The sequence below is a fragment of the Limulus polyphemus genome, unplaced genomic scaffold (assembly GCF_000517525.1).
Source record: "Limulus polyphemus unplaced genomic scaffold, Limulus_polyphemus-2.1.2 Scaffold1325, whole genome shotgun sequence".
Lineage (NCBI taxonomy): Eukaryota > Metazoa > Arthropoda > Merostomata > Xiphosura > Limulidae > Limulus > Limulus polyphemus.
The window spans coordinates 241778-259213 of record NW_013666935.1 but is presented as its reverse complement, the minus strand read 5'-3'; the positions used below and the strand labels follow the sequence as shown (position 1 = coordinate 259213).

At 33.2% G+C, this 17436-nt stretch overlaps 1 protein-coding gene across 1 annotated transcript in view; it reads right to left on the bottom strand.

The window, feature by feature from the left end:
* Window positions 1-258: 258 nt before the first annotated feature.
* The window catches only part of LOC106463107 (sushi, von Willebrand factor type A, EGF and pentraxin domain-containing protein 1-like), a 50923-nt gene continuing 33745 nt past the window's right edge, over window positions 259-17436 (bottom strand). The window contains exons 14-21 of the mRNA XM_013923077.2: window positions 15883-16044; window positions 15587-15757; window positions 14850-14971; window positions 12680-12894; window positions 11642-11826; window positions 9328-9636; window positions 7865-8027; window positions 259-1224 (exon numbers count right to left, since the gene is read on the bottom strand). Coding sequence (XP_013778531.1) covers window positions 1059-1224; window positions 7865-8027; window positions 9328-9636; window positions 11642-11826; window positions 12680-12894; window positions 14850-14971; window positions 15587-15757; window positions 15883-16044 — 1493 coding nt within the window. The 3' untranslated portion in view covers window positions 259-1058. The remainder of the gene's footprint in view (window positions 1225-7864; window positions 8028-9327; window positions 9637-11641; window positions 11827-12679; window positions 12895-14849; window positions 14972-15586; window positions 15758-15882; window positions 16045-17436) is intronic.

The following is a 17436-nucleotide window of genomic DNA, read 5'->3' as shown; positions in this document are numbered from 1 at the left end:
AATAAAAATACTTAAAGGTACTAATACTGAAAAGAACGACATACTATTTTCAATAATTCTATCAATATGAAATTATATGGGGGGGGGGGTAGATGAGGACACTGAAGCGCCCTCCCGAAAACAATTTTAAACAAGTTATATGTATATTATTGTATTTTTGTTTTTGGTTGAATATAGAAAAGACACGTGAGTATTATCGTCATTAATTTTGTCTTAAAACATGACAGCATTATATAACGATCATTCATCTCTTTTGTGTGTGTGTGTGTCGTTTATATAGTCGTGAAATAACTAGAATTCCCGCAATTTATCAGAATAAAAGCGTGATTTGTCCATTTTACAAATGCATAAAAATAATAATATAACACAAACACATTAAATATTTGGACTCAAAGTGAGAGTTATTGTCCTTGTTATATCTCTCTTCTTTTTTATGTACTTACACTTCTGAATTTAGGTTTTCATTTTTACACTCTAATTTAGAATAAATATTTGTCACCTTAAATCAACTTCATATAAAGTATATAATGCATAATTAACCATTTGATTTGCACGAGCAGAATCATATCTGTTTAGTGTGTTATTAATTTAAAATAGTATAAAGTAAATGCTCGAAAACAGCCTTAAATGTTTTCTTCAACTAAGTAATTCCCATTTCACTAAAATGTAATTATATCCCTCACACTCAAACACGTGAAATATTTGAAGTATTTCATACATTGGTATGCAGTTGTTCATATATATAAATATTGTAATATTTTTTTTATACATGCATGCAATACATCTCAATGCTTTCCAAGAACAGCGAGGATACCCAGCTGACGATTTATGTTACTCGTAATTAAGACTAATTATTATTACTTGTAATTTTTGTTGAAGAGTTTTAGCAAGTTTTGTTATAGAAGGTGTTATATAATTGAGTATATGCTTTTTAGATAGTTTCATCTTTTCAGTTCCTGTATTTATAGAATAAAATGTTTCTATAAAACTCGGCTTTGATTCCGATAAACACCTTCGAAAGATGTAGTTTATAGATGTTTAAAAAGTGATGAAATAGTTCATGATTGTGGAAGTTGTGGTCTTTCGTCCAGGCGTAATTGAACACCACCGTTGACATTCTGTAGGAAATCAGGCCATGCCTTCACACGTCCAGGAAGATTGTCTTCAAACTTGCACAGTTGTTGTATTTCGCTTTCCTTCAGTATCCTGTTCCAAACATTAACCCTAGAAAAGTAAAACTCGTGTTTTATACTCATGAAATACATGTTAAAAATTCATTCTTACTAAAACATATGGTCAATTCCAACAGTAGAAGCAACATTTAACCACAATATTGGTTCCTCCCTCAGATAAGCACATGTGAGCCAGTTCATTTGTTTTAATTTTGATGTTGTGGTGCGAGATCACACATTGTATATACAAGGAAGCCTGTGATTTTTAAGTTAGCATAATAATAAATCCAGCCGTTTCTGCTGCCTGAAATTTGATCCCACTGGAGGAGCTTACAGCACTTCCACAGTCTCTGCTGATTCGCCCCTCCCACACCTTAAGTTTAATCGGTGATGGTGTATATGTTATAGAGACTTTGATTTACTTATAATTCGAGCATTCTGTACACATCGAATAATCAAAACAGTTTCAGAAATCACCATAAAACACTTAATGGTAATCAAGGGGTGTTTGTTCAAACATACACGATCATAATAAATAGAAATGGTTGTTCACGAACTTTAGTAACAGCCTGCATATCCAATCACCTGGTCCCTGCCCAACGCCGTGACCTATGATTACACAAATTAAAAGCCGCGGTCCCCTCGCTGCAGTTCAGTTGAAGTGCAAATGCATATTGCGCCTAAAATTGACCCTCTTTGAATAAAAAGATTACATTACAGGGCTTTTCGACGTGAAGTTTTATTCCGCGGTTAGAAGAGCTTGCAGAAATTTTAGCATCTCAAGATGTCTGTAGATTTGAATCATGTTGGTAAAGCAATTGAAAGCATACATCTGGCAGAAAAAAAAGTAGGTTTCCCAACAACCTTTACCGTATGCTGGAGATAATTTGTCATGGAAAATAGCCTAAGATCACACCGGCCCTTTACAGCTAAATTACGAATTTTTTTATGTGTAAACAAGATAAATCACATACATCTAGGTCCTCAAAAGCGACACAAGAGCCATGTTCAAAGGCTTCTTCCAAAATACTTACCCCCTAAAAAAAGATAAACAAATTTGAGATATACTAGTTGTATCTTTCATGTTACAAATGGATGTTTGTATCACATTAGACAAAGCATGTACGTGTTTAAGTTTATACAAAAGTCCAGCCAGTTTATTATTGTCCTTCCAGTGATATAACATTCAAAAATAATACGAATGAAAATGTTTGTTTTCCAAGATTTTTTATGATGGTTCCATATTATAGCTATAATAGTAAGTTACACATCCCAAGAATTGACGCATTTGCTAAGATAAACTCTGTACCTTGTCTGTCAAAACGGTAAAGTGAGGAAATATTATCTATATAGAGACTGGATTCCAATAAGGTACTGTTCAATTAAAATAATACATATGGCCTCACATTCATGTCAATGCCAGTTCGTTCACAGGATTTAAGTACTAACTAGAATTCACGGTATACTTCATATATTTTGGATAGAACCTGTATCTACCGGTTGCTAAAATTCACTAAGAATTCGTTGTTTATGCATGGTTGATACACTTTGGAAAGCATGTACAGAGGAGAAGGACAACATCGACTTCAGAGTCTACCATCAGTGATGGAAAAGGGGATTATAAGGCCTTGTCACCTAACCTTATTTGTTAGCATGAATCATGAACACACCTTTATACAAAATGGAAATTGCAAAATGCAATATTCTCTTAAACTATATTTAGGTAATGTTGAGTACAAGAATACAGTATTTGTGCCCCCCATTGGCACAGCGGTATGTCTGCGGATTTACAACGCTAGAAACCGGTTTCGATACTGTTGTGGGCAGAGCACAGATAGCCCATTGTGTAGCTTTGTGCATAACTTCAAACAAACAATACAGTAATTGAAAATAATCGTTTATCTATTCCTTATTCCAGTACATTTATCACTCTAGCGTACATTACTAATTTCTGTTTATGGAAAGTTTTATGATGCTAGACTACTGACATATATTAATCACTCTAATCAAAATAAGTTGTAAATGTAAATAATATATATATCTACCCAGTTTTGCGTTATTCGCTTGAGACCAAAAAAACAAACCAAGGGACGATTAGAAGGTTCAAAATTCAATAAAAGATGTTACATGCTTCAAGTTTTATCTATGCAAAATTGTACTATCCAGTCACAAATACTAACTTATAATATTACAACATGTGAAGTTTCTAATGATATTTTTATGATACTTTCGACTCGTTCATTTTTAAACTTTTACAAACGTTAATTGAACAAGCTGGATAAATTTTAACTTTCATAATACAATAGAAAAAAGAGGAATTTTAATTCCATATTTAAAGGAGTGTTTCTAACAGATAAAATTTTATCATCTTCAAGTTTGCTTATTCATTTCATTTCAGAATAATATTCCAAACGTATTGCACTTTGCTCCTTAGAACACTTTATGAAATGGAAAAATGAGGTAAGCAGCATTTATTTCAAGTGTGTATATACAATAAAATTATAATAATAAGTACTGCATATCTTACTTGCTTTAAAAAATTCTGTATGTTTCTAAAATATTTCAATTTTTCAACGGTTCTAAATCAGAATATGCTAAATCCAGTTGAGATTATGTGTCAATTCAACACTAAGTGTTATGTTGGCTAGTAGGATTCAGACATAGAAGCTATATGCTGTTTCATGGGACAGTTTTATTATGACCTACATTACCTTGGAATTACTCTACAGCTATCACAATGAACAGATACACTCCCTGATACTTGTAATCCAGTTTCTAGTGTCCTTTCATTTACTTTTAATGATAATTTCGTTTATCTATTTTTTAATTCAAACATCACAAAACAATAACCTTCCATTTAAATTATCAGCCAACTTTATTATCATTATGAATAAATTATAATTTTTGTCTGTTTTCAGAAGAGTCATGCGTCTTTAATTCCAAATCGCTACATATGTTCTTCTAAATACTGTATTCATGAATATATTGTTATTGCAAAGATCAGGTAATTTTGAGCTTTGTTATCCTTGGAATACCACACCTTACCTTGATCATCAACCAAATGTGGAAGTTAATTTGTGTTTTTGATTCCTTTCATCTATTTCTTCTTGAGCTTCTTGTAAGACACTGTCCAAAAGATGTCTCTTTCGATCTGATAAAGTGTATAACAGAGAGAGAAGGAGGGCCAAACTGATCTTAAGGCGATATCGGTGGACCCTAATTAATCCTAAGAAGTAATCTATTAAATTCACTTCACCCAGAATTTCAGAGCTCCACATTCTTTTCACTCACTGAGATGACTGAAACACATCCTGGTTTATCTATAACTACTGAACTACAGTAATTTGTATGCAGAACGGCCAAGCCCAAGAACATCTAAGGAAAGGCACCAAAAAGGGGTAAATAATTGCAGTTATGCTGAGACTCTGGGGTAGTCTCTGTATTGAGCCACATAGGTCAGAATCTAGCAGTCCAGAAGCTCTATGCTAGATAAACCACTTGAAATATAACTAGAGATGAACAGTGATCACCAATTCAGTCCTGCCTGTTTCCCAGTGGTGTGTTCACCATCATGCCACGTGATTGATTTACCTTTGATAATCGATAAGCCTTCTCATGAAGATAGAATTATTGGTGCAATGCAACAACAAAAATCTTGTATTCCAGCAATCTCACCCAATGATACTTTTGCACTGAGGAAGTGTTGCTATAGCAAATTCAAGGGGAAGTTGGATGTTTAACAAAATACACAAATTCCAGCCACTAGAGAATTGTCATTTAATATTTTGACTCTGATTACACAGTCATTTGAACTGAATGATACTAATGATGGACATTTGGCCTTGCTATAGATGGCAGAGAGTAGGGAGGTGAAACAGATCTTGCTTCCATCTTTTAGGGATTCGGGAAAAAAGGATTTAGATTTCTTTTCATTAAGTGGTTTTGCCAGGTAGTTATTTGGAATTGAAGAATCAAATGACACAGCATTTGCCGCTTAGGTTGTCTGGCAGTAGATAATGTGAAGTACCTGGAACATAGCCAATTTTGTAGTTGGAAGGCCATTGTAGTATTATTGTGTTGATGTCTGACTCATTAACAAATAGAGCCATTAATTGATTGAACAGAATTTAAGGCCTGTAAATGTGATCGCCGTGAAAACTTACCTGCATATTTAGAGGAGTTAAGATATTTATATGTGAAGCATACTCCATGATGGTGGTAGCCAAGTAGAAGATATTATGATCAATTAGATTGTATGGGACCTCATAATGATTTCATAGTGCACTAGATGGGTATTATAGATATTATGACTCTAATTGACACTGTGCTAGTAGCAACAAGGAATGAGCTGGTAACTAGAAAGTCGGCTCCTGCTTGTGTTAATCCCACATTACAAAAGCTGTGGCAAATGGCACCCTGCAGACACAATATGGTGACTCAGTTCAATATGAATAGCATTCACCTGAGCAAAAGAGATATTCTTATCGTAATCCTTCATCTGTGTTGGTTATGTGAATGGAGAAACATCTTTATACATGTAAAGACAAGAGAGGAGAAATGCTTGCCTAACTATGTATACAGTTTGGTAATTTAAGGCATGCTGCTCCATCTTTGCTGCTGATTTGGATACAGAACTGCCCTGATCCATGTATAGAGGAAGGGTAAAGAGATATTTGCAACTGTGGACGTGTTTTTGTCATTCATAGCTCTGTTCGGAAATATATAACACCAAACAAAATAAGTACAATAACTATGGAGTGCATAGGTGTATGTACATGGTGGTGTTATACTTCTCTTTAATACACAATTAGTGTTTTAATAAAATTTCAGTTGTATTTTCAGTTAATGCTGTGATTGAAATGATGCCTAATACACATTGTTTCATTAAAAAGCAGGCTGCTTTCCAATTTCAAGATTTATTCCAAATATGGCTTGTAATTATGGAGAACAAACAGTAAACTTACAAGATGGAATGACTATTGGTGAGCAATGACCGAAATTGGCAGTATGGCTAGTGTTATTTCTGCTTCATTACACTCATGTGCAAATGTATGGTTACCAGTACATCTAGGGCCAGTGATCAAGGATTCTGTATGTTATTTGAGCTCAGACAACAGAAAAACCTCAGGAAGCTGGTGATTTAATTTTCTAATGTATTTGCTGGATCAGTTAACTGGATGGGAAACAAATCTTATCCAGTATCATACAGGTATTAGAAACAAGTGTCTTATGAGGTAATTACCATGTAGACTTCCTTTGGGTACCAAGGTAATATTCAGCACTGAGGTATATCAGTTACTGAATTATCGAATCTTTCAACCTTCAGCGAGTTCTTGGTTATTGCCAATAGTACATTTATTAAATATAATATACAGTATAGAAGGCACAGTGGAATTCTGTGTGGACTTAAGTCGCTGAATATAGTAATATGCACATATACATTTGTATTGGTAGGATCCTGCTGATTTATTTCTCTGGATCTTGCCTCACTTTGACCTGTATGATAAAAGTAGACCCAAGAATGCTTCCAGTTTTCATAAATGATTGTGTGAGTTTTGTATCCTGCCAATCAGCCTGTGTAATGTGGGAGCTACTTTTAAGCTATTGATCGGACTCGCATTATGTGTTGTGTAATGGGAAATGTCTTATGTGTGTCATCTATGTTGTTTACCGCTGAAGAAGGAAGATCCACCTTTCGAAAGCGTTCGGGTTATAAGGTTTTTTATCGTTTTATCTTTTGTTTGTATTTTGTTTGAGTGCATGTTCAAGCAGCAGTTAAAGTTTGGTATTTCAACATATACAGCAAGCAGGTCTAAAACTGAAGTCACATGAATAGTTAGATATATTTTTATTTTCCTTTATTTAAGCAAAGTATTCTTTCATTTACTTTTCTCATAATAATTTATTTTGAATTTTAAAAACCACAACGAAATAGCAACATTTCTCTACCCAAACACCCAGCCAGCTTGTAATTTATTATTTTGTGTTTTTCATTAATAAATTGTTATTTTGTTTGTCTTCACAGCGAGTATTTCTTCAATCAGCTTACAACAAATCATTACTCCTGTCTTTCTAAATACTAGATAACCGTTTCCTTGATTTATCCTTGGAATAAGTTTATTTTCTAGTTATGCTTAATAAATACTTATATTCGAAATATTTTACAATTTTCCACAATCCATTGTGAGGTTACAATGTATTTAATCTTTCCCAACTTTGGTAAAAAATCTAGGCAAGTGATTATCATTTAAAATTCATACCAGTTTTTTTTTTTTGTTTGTTTTATGTCCAATTAACATCTAGCGCCGAGTAGTGAAAATACATGTACAAATGGAGAAGACTTAGATAGTAAATTCAATTTGTGTACACGCTTAGTCTTTAACAATTTTGGTGTTACCAAAAAAAAAAGGTTTATAGGTTAGGCCTATCTTGTAGTTAATATATCTTTTATATACGGCAAAACTGCTAAAGCTATCTGACGCTGTCCCAAGTTATGGACTAATAAACAAAAGGAAGTCAGTCACTCAGCAGCACCTTTAAATATTTAGATTTTAAAATAAATGTTTATATTATTCATTACAATTAACTCATTTTATGGTCCCTAGCGCTACATGCACCATAAAAAATCTAATCGGAGAAAGTTAAAAGTGCTCTCTTACCTTGTAATGTTACCCTGAAAAGTGCTCTCTTACCTTGAGATGTTACCCTGAAAAGCTTCTAGAGGGCTGAAATTTCCTCCTATACTATCCTGATCTTGGCCGATCACAAATGTCCCGTCGCCAGGAATAGGCCTACCACTCTGAACTCCAGTGCCATTTGTTACTAACTGTCCGTTTTCAAATAATTTCCATTCACCTGTAAAACAAGTTAGAAATATGTAATAGATTGACTAGTTGAGTAATATATCTAAAATTATTCGTAATCCCATATGAATCTCACAAAATAATTCAAGTTCTAAAAGAAATGTACAACTATCTGTGGTACAGAGGTTGAGTACGTTCTATTAAAAGGATGTTGGAGCTTTATTGCCGTGTATTCTCACCTGTTACAAGACGCCACACTTGGCTTACCACGGATTGGGTGAGACTCATTTTCCAATTTTATTAAGTACAAGGGATATCTCCGTTTTGTAAATTCTAAATCCTCAATCTAAGAACATCTTTATAATCTTAGCGTAGGAATATTTTTGTCAAAAAAGTCTGTTACATACCATTTCGTGGCATCACACTCGTGCACATCAACTCTCAAATCTCTCAACACTTTAAGAGTTTTACTTCCAGTAGGAAATTGATTATAGCATGAGATTATTTAATAATTAACTTATTTTGCTCGTTTAAAGCACAAAGCTATACAATGGGCTAACTGCGATTTGTCCAATACGAGTATCGAAACTCCAATTTTTAGCATTATAAGCCTTCAGATTTACCGTTGAGCTTTTATCGTGCTAATTAAATAATACTTTATTATGAAATTTAGAATCACTTTTATTTTAAGAAATTCTGAGACGGAAATCTAGACATTATGTATGAAAATCAGATACACCTTACAATGAAAGTATGATTACCAGAGAAGATGACATCGTACTTAAGTACTACCAATGTATATACAGTACTCTTGGAAAAGATGCTACACCGAAAGATATTAGGAGTCAATACGTAGTTTATGAACTGAACAGAGGTTTGTACATAACAAGCACGAACCTTATTTACATGTGGGGTTTCAAGTAGTGATATTATTGTTGAGAATTATTGAAGGACACTATGATGACTCTTTGCTTTTTGGGTTTGTTTTAGCAGTACAAAGACTACTAAAATAGAATATCAATGTAAAAAACGTATGAATGTTCAGTGATACACCATTTGAAAATAGTGTGCTTATTGTTTTGACAAGTGGACGAAAAACTCTAACCAAAATGAAAGACATAAAGTATCACACTGAATTTACGTCAAATGTTTTTTCAGGAAACGCCAAACATACTAGGGATTCTGAGATTTTACTTGAATGAATTTCATTATAGGTATGTGTTAAATAGTTAATAATAACATATGTATTTACGATTTAAAATAATATATTCTGGAGTCTGGGCAATTAATTTGATACAATTTCATACAATGAATGAAATTAAATGTTACACAAAACAAAAACAGAACAATACCTCTATGTCCAGATGACCAAGTAAACGTAAGCTGGTGCCATTTGCCGTCATTCACAGGCAAGTCAGTAAAAATTGGTTCATCGTTCACATACAATTTCACCGAACCATAGTCTGTTAATGATAATGCATTGGCTAGTATTTGACCGTTAGAATCAGTAGCGTAAGAAAACATACTTCCTGGTCGTCGGCGATCGTTAGTTTCTACCCATAACCCAAGTGTCACGTCCCACATAGTCGGAACATGATCAGATATTGCAAAATTTGACACCAATGGCTGTTGAAAGTTCATAACGAAGTCTTCAGACATCTCTGAAAATCAAGATAATGTCATTGACTTCTTAGTATGTTTGTATTGTCGTCGATTTCGAGATGGAACTTAAAATGTGTCGTTAGAATTAATACAAGTACATATTCTCCTGTATAAATAATCTGTTAATTCTCAGTGCTGATTGACACATAAGTGGTTCTCACGGTAAAAAAAAAGTTTAAATGTTCATCTTAAACTTGACATGATCGAAACAATTTAGCTTCATAAGAAACCTAGTAGCTCTAAAACAATTTTGGATCAGAGAAAACAGGTATGCAATGAAAAAAAATGGAAATTTTTGTTACAAATTCGACTCTCAAATACGTAAACTGAATTAGTATTTACACTCAGTTAAAAATACTAACTTTGAAGCCTTTTAACACATCCTAACTATACATCATTTGGGTTCCAATTCTATGGTTTAGCATAAACGTAATTTTTTTTATATCTATCTCTGAATAAATTATTCAAAATATAATGAATAATGTATACAGCTTTACTATCATGATATTCAAATAGAGTACTTATAAGCACTTTATATTTTACTCAATCATTCACTTGATTTCATACTATTTTAATTTTGGTCAATTTTGTTGATCTAAGTTAGAACATATTAAACCCTAACTTTGGGGCAAGCCATCCCCAATTTAGACCTTGTGATCAGAGGAAGGGCAACTAACTGGTGGCATCTGCTGTTTCATATACAGCTACTCATAACCAGAAAGCGAGATTCTGTTACAGTGATAATACCACAGCAGAAAGCGCAGAGCGTGTTCACTGACATATCTCAGCTCCAGCCTTGGACCTATCTATCCCCAACTCGGAGGGCAATCCATTAGATAGATCACTTTTGCACTGATTGTGATGCAGTTTGTGTATTTAAGTGTTTAGATGTTGAAATCCAGAATGAATATGTGTTAGGTACTACTGAGAAAAACAACGACACAAAAATCAAGATTATACTGTGTTAAAATATTTTTCATATATGTAGCATAAACAATAATCGTGTTCTTGGCAGTCCTATGAAAAATGATAATATCTTATATTTGGGATGATTACTATTTTATATTTATATCAAACCATTAAAGCATAACTAAATTGATTTGTATCACTGGTGTATGGATAATTTAAAATTGATATTTCGTTAATAATTGTGTTTAATCAAACCTTTTTAAAATCGAGCAAACTGATATAGGTGATAACAATGTTCATTGTTTGAACTTTATTATTACGTTTTACATTGAATAATTATAATCATAATTTGACATAAAAAAGAGAGCAGAATTTTCTTCTACCTGACGTTTGCACATTATACTTTATACAATAAGGTATACAAAAAAAAATAAATGATATACAAACCTAAATAATTAATAGCATACATATAAATATGTATTCATAATACGTTTATTACTGTTGAAAGGAGAGGGAAATCCACTTTTACTTAAATAATAACACTTTGAGGACAGCTGTTGAGTGGATTATTTTATTTTTAGAAAATTTATTACAACGTTTCGACCACTTGTGTGATCATCATCAAGTAAACTTATGATATAGTGTTAAGTATTAGTAATTTACTCGAGCATTTTTGTTCCAATTTAGAATAGATATAAAGAGACACCTATATTTTGATTTAAATTAGGTTTTGAATCGCGGATAATTAACGCTTCTTTAATTTTTCTTCTATTGATATTGTTTTCTTTACATAATATTTTAAAGTTGTTGTTATTGATTGGATGTTGATTTGTTATGCTGTGTTCATAAATGTGTGATGGGAGATTGTTATGTTCTTTAATCCTAATGTTTATGTTACGTCCCGTTTCACCTACATAAGAGCTGCCGCATCTATTGCATTGATATATGTAGATGCATCCGTCATTGAAGTTATCTAAATAGGCCCAATCTACACAACAAAAAATCGGCACATTATAATGTATTTACAACATAGCATTTAACATACTACTACAGCACACCACCGATTAAGAAAATAAAATAATAGTGTAAACTTACTTGTTTCACAGAACTTTCCCGTAAATCCAGGAAGGCAGAAACACACATATCCACCTACTTCGTCTTCACAAGTGGCATTGTTTTGACATTGATGAGTAAGACAATCATTGATATTCGTCTCACAGAAGTCACCAGTAAATCCGGGAGAACATGAGCATTTGTATCCGTTTACCATGTCTAGGCAACTGCAAAGTGAGCTAATTTTAAAACATGGCATCAAACTTATTCAACACCCCACCAAAGCAGTCGTCTAAGTCTTCTTACTGAACTGTGTAAAACCATAGGTGATGATTACCCTATTTAACTCGTTTTTGTGTGTGTTTTTTATCACTTTAATACGTTTTTGCCTGAATATTAAAGTTTGAATAAATGCAGCATTACTTTATCTTCTAAAGAAGCATTTGAATCATTTCTCTCTCTCTTTTTTAATATTAACACAACTGTTGTTTCTTAACATAATCTAGTAGTATTTAATATACTCTACGAAGTTGTTTGGAAATGGGATATAATTTGTGAATATCAAATATATAGGTGTTCGCAAAGTCATTGATAAACAGAATACTATATGCGTGAATGTCAAATTGCGTGTTTTCTTTCTGCGTAAGTAATACCTCATAGGCAGAAAACTACAGATTCAGAATTTGTACGATGACAACGGGAAAGCTCAAAAATAAGAATCTACTCTAAATTGTGGGGGTTATAAAATGATGAAAAATCATTAACATTGAACATAAAGATAAAATTAATAAATATATATTTATCGGGCTTATTTGTTTACTCAAAAATATAAATCATTACCGGCAGTAATAGGTTTTTATTCAAAATCATAAATAACCTATAATTAGGTTTTTATTTCTTCTAGTTGATCAAATTAAAACATGATTATTTTGGACTATTCAAAAAGACAAACTAATCAGTCATGATATTTATTTAATATTACGATAATTAAAGGTTATATACATATAAAAACTAAGAATTTAAATAGTTAGACTAATGATTTAAGAGTATGACGAGTGTGTATCCTACAGTTCGACCTACCTTCCTCCATTATGACACTCTATTCCAAAACAGTCATCAATATTTACTGAACAGTCACTTCCTGTAAATCCTTCAGCACAGTCACAAAACCTCGTGAAATTTATTGCCCGGCATTTGGCGTCAAAGTAGCAGGGCTGTGTCTCGCATAAATCGACAAGAACTTCACAGAAATCACCCATCGTCCACGGAGGACAGATACACTTAAAACTTCCAACCTTGTGGTAACAATAACAAGAAAAGGAAGTCGAAATGTGGGACTTTTTGACTTTATTATTTTTATTTGCTAAAAAAGTGTTAAATTGATTTTTCTTCAAGTTTTTAAAAGGATCAATCATTTAATTGAATATTCATAATATGTCAGTTCGATGAACTGTTTGACTCATTACAACATTTGAAAGCATCATGTTACTTGATGTTAGCTTACTCGTACTGTTTCTGAACCTATGCTGCTAAAACTTTTTTGCACTTGTAATAATGTAAAAACAAAGACGCACACGTGAAATGGAGTTTCACTACAAGACTGTAGTGAAATTGTGTCTATTTCTTCAATTACTTAATATCTTCGAGTATTTATCTTATGGAATATTTATTCAAATTATAGAATTTTATTGAATGAATAGTTAAAGAACATTTTTCACCAAACGACATTCTACTAAAATAATACTCTATTGCTCATGTTTGAGAACAGATAGAATTAACACCGTTTGCACGATACACAATAATTCTTACGACCCTTTCAGAATGCACTTTAATGTTATCTATTTGAGAATATATTGTAGTAGCTTCACGCTCAGAACACACTGTTGTGCTAACTCCAACTTCAAGACACTGGTTGTATGAATACTACTTTCAGAACACACTGTAATCTTAATACTACCGTCCGAAGAAAGTATAATTATAATCCACTCTTTCGGGGCATACCGTAAAAACTACAACCCTTCAAGAACACAGTAGTATATTAACCAAAGAACGGTTTAAAATTAATTGTCTGTTTTATTGAATTTTGCGCAAAACTAATCGAGAGCTATTTGTTCTACTCGTCCTTAATTTTGAAGCGATGGACTAGAGGGAAGGCAGCTAGTCAACACCACCCATCGTCAATTTTTGGGCTACTCTTTGTCAACGAATAGTGGGCTTCACCGTCACATTATAACCTATCAAAGGGTGAGCATGTTCGGTAATGAGATTCGAAGCTGCAGGTTGCGACTCGAGGGTTCTAAACATTAATCCATGCTGGTTTCCATAATGTTAATACCATTTTTCAAGTTTGAATATCAGGAACATAAACATCACTTTCAGGGAACATTTTAGTACTTATAAAATCAGGAAAAATACAGAAACTATATTATTAATTCTAATGTTAAGACATTTTTCGATATACTTTCGTTTTTTAATGCATAAAGACTAACATATATTTATTATATAAGTAATTTTTGGCTTAGATATAAAGTCCTTTACTCACCACTATTAACAAACTGTTTACATTCCAACAGTATACGAGGACTACTTTATTTACTTGCTTCGCTTTTCCAAACAGCATTGATGAGATGTGAATTCAGTATCAAAGAATAAATTAGGCCTCTACACTACGCCACCTTTTCTTCATTGAAATGAACAATTGTGTATGTGTGTTCATGTATCCAGTGATTTGAGTAATTTTCTTTTCTCTACAGTTACTTAAACTTCTTGTTTTACTTTCTCTCTATTTTTATTTTTTATTTTTTACATGGCCTGATGGTTAAAGCGCTCGACTCGCAATCTGTGGGTTGCGGGTTCGAATCCCCGTCACCAAACATGCTCGCCCTTTCAGCCGCGGGAGCGTTATAATGTGACAGTCAAACACTATTTGTTAGTAAAAGATTAGCCCAAGAATTGGCAGTGGGTGGTGTTGACTAGTTATCTTCCCTCTAGTCTACCACTGCTAAATTAGGGACGGTTAGTGCAGATAGCCCTCGTGTAACTTTGCGGGAAATTTCAAACAAACGAAACTAAGTTCTCTCTTTTTTTTCTCGTGAAACAGTTGTACTTTTATTGTTTACTTACTTCGTAGCCCCCCAGTCTGCGGACTTACAACGCTAGAAACCAGTTTTCGATACCCGTGGTGGGTAGAACACAGATAACTCATTGTGTAGCTTTGTGCTTAATTACAAAAACAAACAAACAAACTTACTTCGTCAACACAAGTTCCTCCATTCTTACACTTTATTGAACTACCAACACGACATTCGTCGATTTCTTCTTCGCAAGTCTCACCAGTGAAACCAGGTTGGCAGATACACTGAAATCCCACCACTAAAGCAAAATGTGGTCGAAACACTGGTTAAACTACGTTCATGTTAAAAGTAAATCTGAGTATATGAATAGGAGAAGTAACAAGCTATACGATTTTAAGATGATTTAAAGCCGTGTTCAACTTGGCTCTCATAAAACTATTTCTCATTATCTCGTTATGAACATCGTCAGTAGGGTTAAAGATGAAACCTTAAATGTCTTTTTAACATCCAATCATAGCTCCACATTCAAGCAGTTTGCAATTTCAGTTTTCTAATGATTAACCTAATTTAATTTCTGATAGAACAAAACAACTGAATTTTTTTGAAGCAGTTACAGTTAGTATTATCAAAGATCACGATAAAGTTTAAGAAGAAATTTTAGGAAATACTGATATTTTCTGTGGATATATATATTGTCAAGGTAAAGGTAAAAATTAAAATTATTAGAATGCTTAAAGCATGAAGTAAATAAGTCAGGACAAAGTATAGTTTCTCTCTTATTGAAGAACAGCACATTAAGTAACTTTAAACAGTTGAATATGTATGCAACTATGAACACATACAAGAAAAAAGTATTGCAATAAAACTTAGAGTAAGCTTGTTGTATTTAAAGCAAATAGTTAGTTCTTCTTACCGAGATCTACACAGGTGCTGTTATGAGCACATGGTTGCTCTAAACAGGCATTAACGTTTCTTTCGCATTGCTTTCCATACAGTTCAGGACCACATTCACAGGAATACGAATGTTTGAGGCTGATACACTTGCTACCATATTTACAGGGATTCTGATAACAGTGGTCGAACTCTAAACCAGAAAAATAACATATTAATATACTGCAAAAAATACCATGGATTTTAGAAAATGAAATAGTTCTATAGGTTATATATATAAAACAAACAAAGTATACATAATATTTGTAAGCAACGTACCAATACAGTCGTTTGAAGATTTGGCACCTTCCTCTGCAGTTGTTAAGTTTCCAGAACATTCCTGGCAAAATAATTGACCGTAATTAAATTGGTAGTACCCGACTGGACACTGTTGGCATGGCTTTAGACCGGTTTCAGAGAAGCTTCCGGGCTCACATTTTTCTGAAATATAAATATTTACTGTCATGAAGAAGGAATACAGATCAAAATACGCATACTTGTTTTCATGATTTTACTAAAATACATTTATATTTGTCGAAGAACTTTTTTGTGCTTAATAATCTATTTATTCAGTGTTAATATCGTGGCACCCCACCAATACATTATATCGGCTGATGCGTTATTTCATGATGAGTTACTCGCCATCATTCATCGAGTTTGCACCATGAATTTGAAAAATAAATAAGAAATGGTGTCACTCATCTGAATTTTCCCAACTATCTAACGAAAAGAAACACTTTCTAACATTTGTGAAATTCACACGAAGTGAAGACGTTGATGAACTTAAAGTTTCAGAATTTCGCGCAAAGCTCCACAAGGACTATCTGCAGATAGACGCACCTAATTTTGAACTTATAAAATAGATGGACGGTATATTTTTCAACCACTCTCACCGCCAACTCCTCTCCGATTTGAACCCAAAATTTATCCCATGCGAGGTGAGTGCTTTACCAATTGAGCTAAAGGGTTAATTAAGCGCCTACCAATCGTTAGTTAGTAACATTCTTTTAACAACACAAACCGCTAGTTAACCACTTGTTAAATCCTCTACTTATTATGATAGTTTAGTTGAATCTTTAGACAAATCAATACTCAATGAATAAAGACCACTTTCATGATTTTCCTTTCTACTCATAACTTTTTACTCCTACGTTTCAAAACGATTTAAGTTGAACTCTTAAACCTCTGTGAGTTGATGATTAATTTACTACAACTTTCTTCAAAAAGTACTGTCGGATTATCATCTTATCTTTATCCAATTACTCAGTTTATTATAGATTCGTAGTTTAACATAGCATATTTTAAAAAAAATGTCATCCTTTAGAGTTCTACTTGGGGCTATGTGCTAGCTCTTTTACATAAACTTAATGAAAAGTGTAATAACCTTACCCTCATTCTCTAATTATTGTGTGTGTACCCCCCAGTATGTCTGCGGACTTACAACGCTAGAAACCGAGTTTCGATACCCGTGGTGGGCAGAGCACAGATAGCCTATTGTGTAGCTTTGTGCTTCACTTCAAACAAACAAACAAACAAACTAATTATTGTGTAACTTTATTCGTATGCAAACAGAACAAAAACAATTTAATATGCTTAGAAGGTGGTGAGGGGAAGTCTCAAGTGATGACGTTTGTTCATATCTCAACTCATCTATATATTAAGTGCAAAATTAAAGGAGAACTATTCCCACTCTCAAACATACGACACTTCATATTTCATCTCAATAAGTGCAAGATTAAAGTAGAACTATTCCCACTCTTGAACATACGACACTTCATATTTCATCTCAATAAGTGCAAGATTAAAGTAGAACTATTCCCACTCTTGAACATA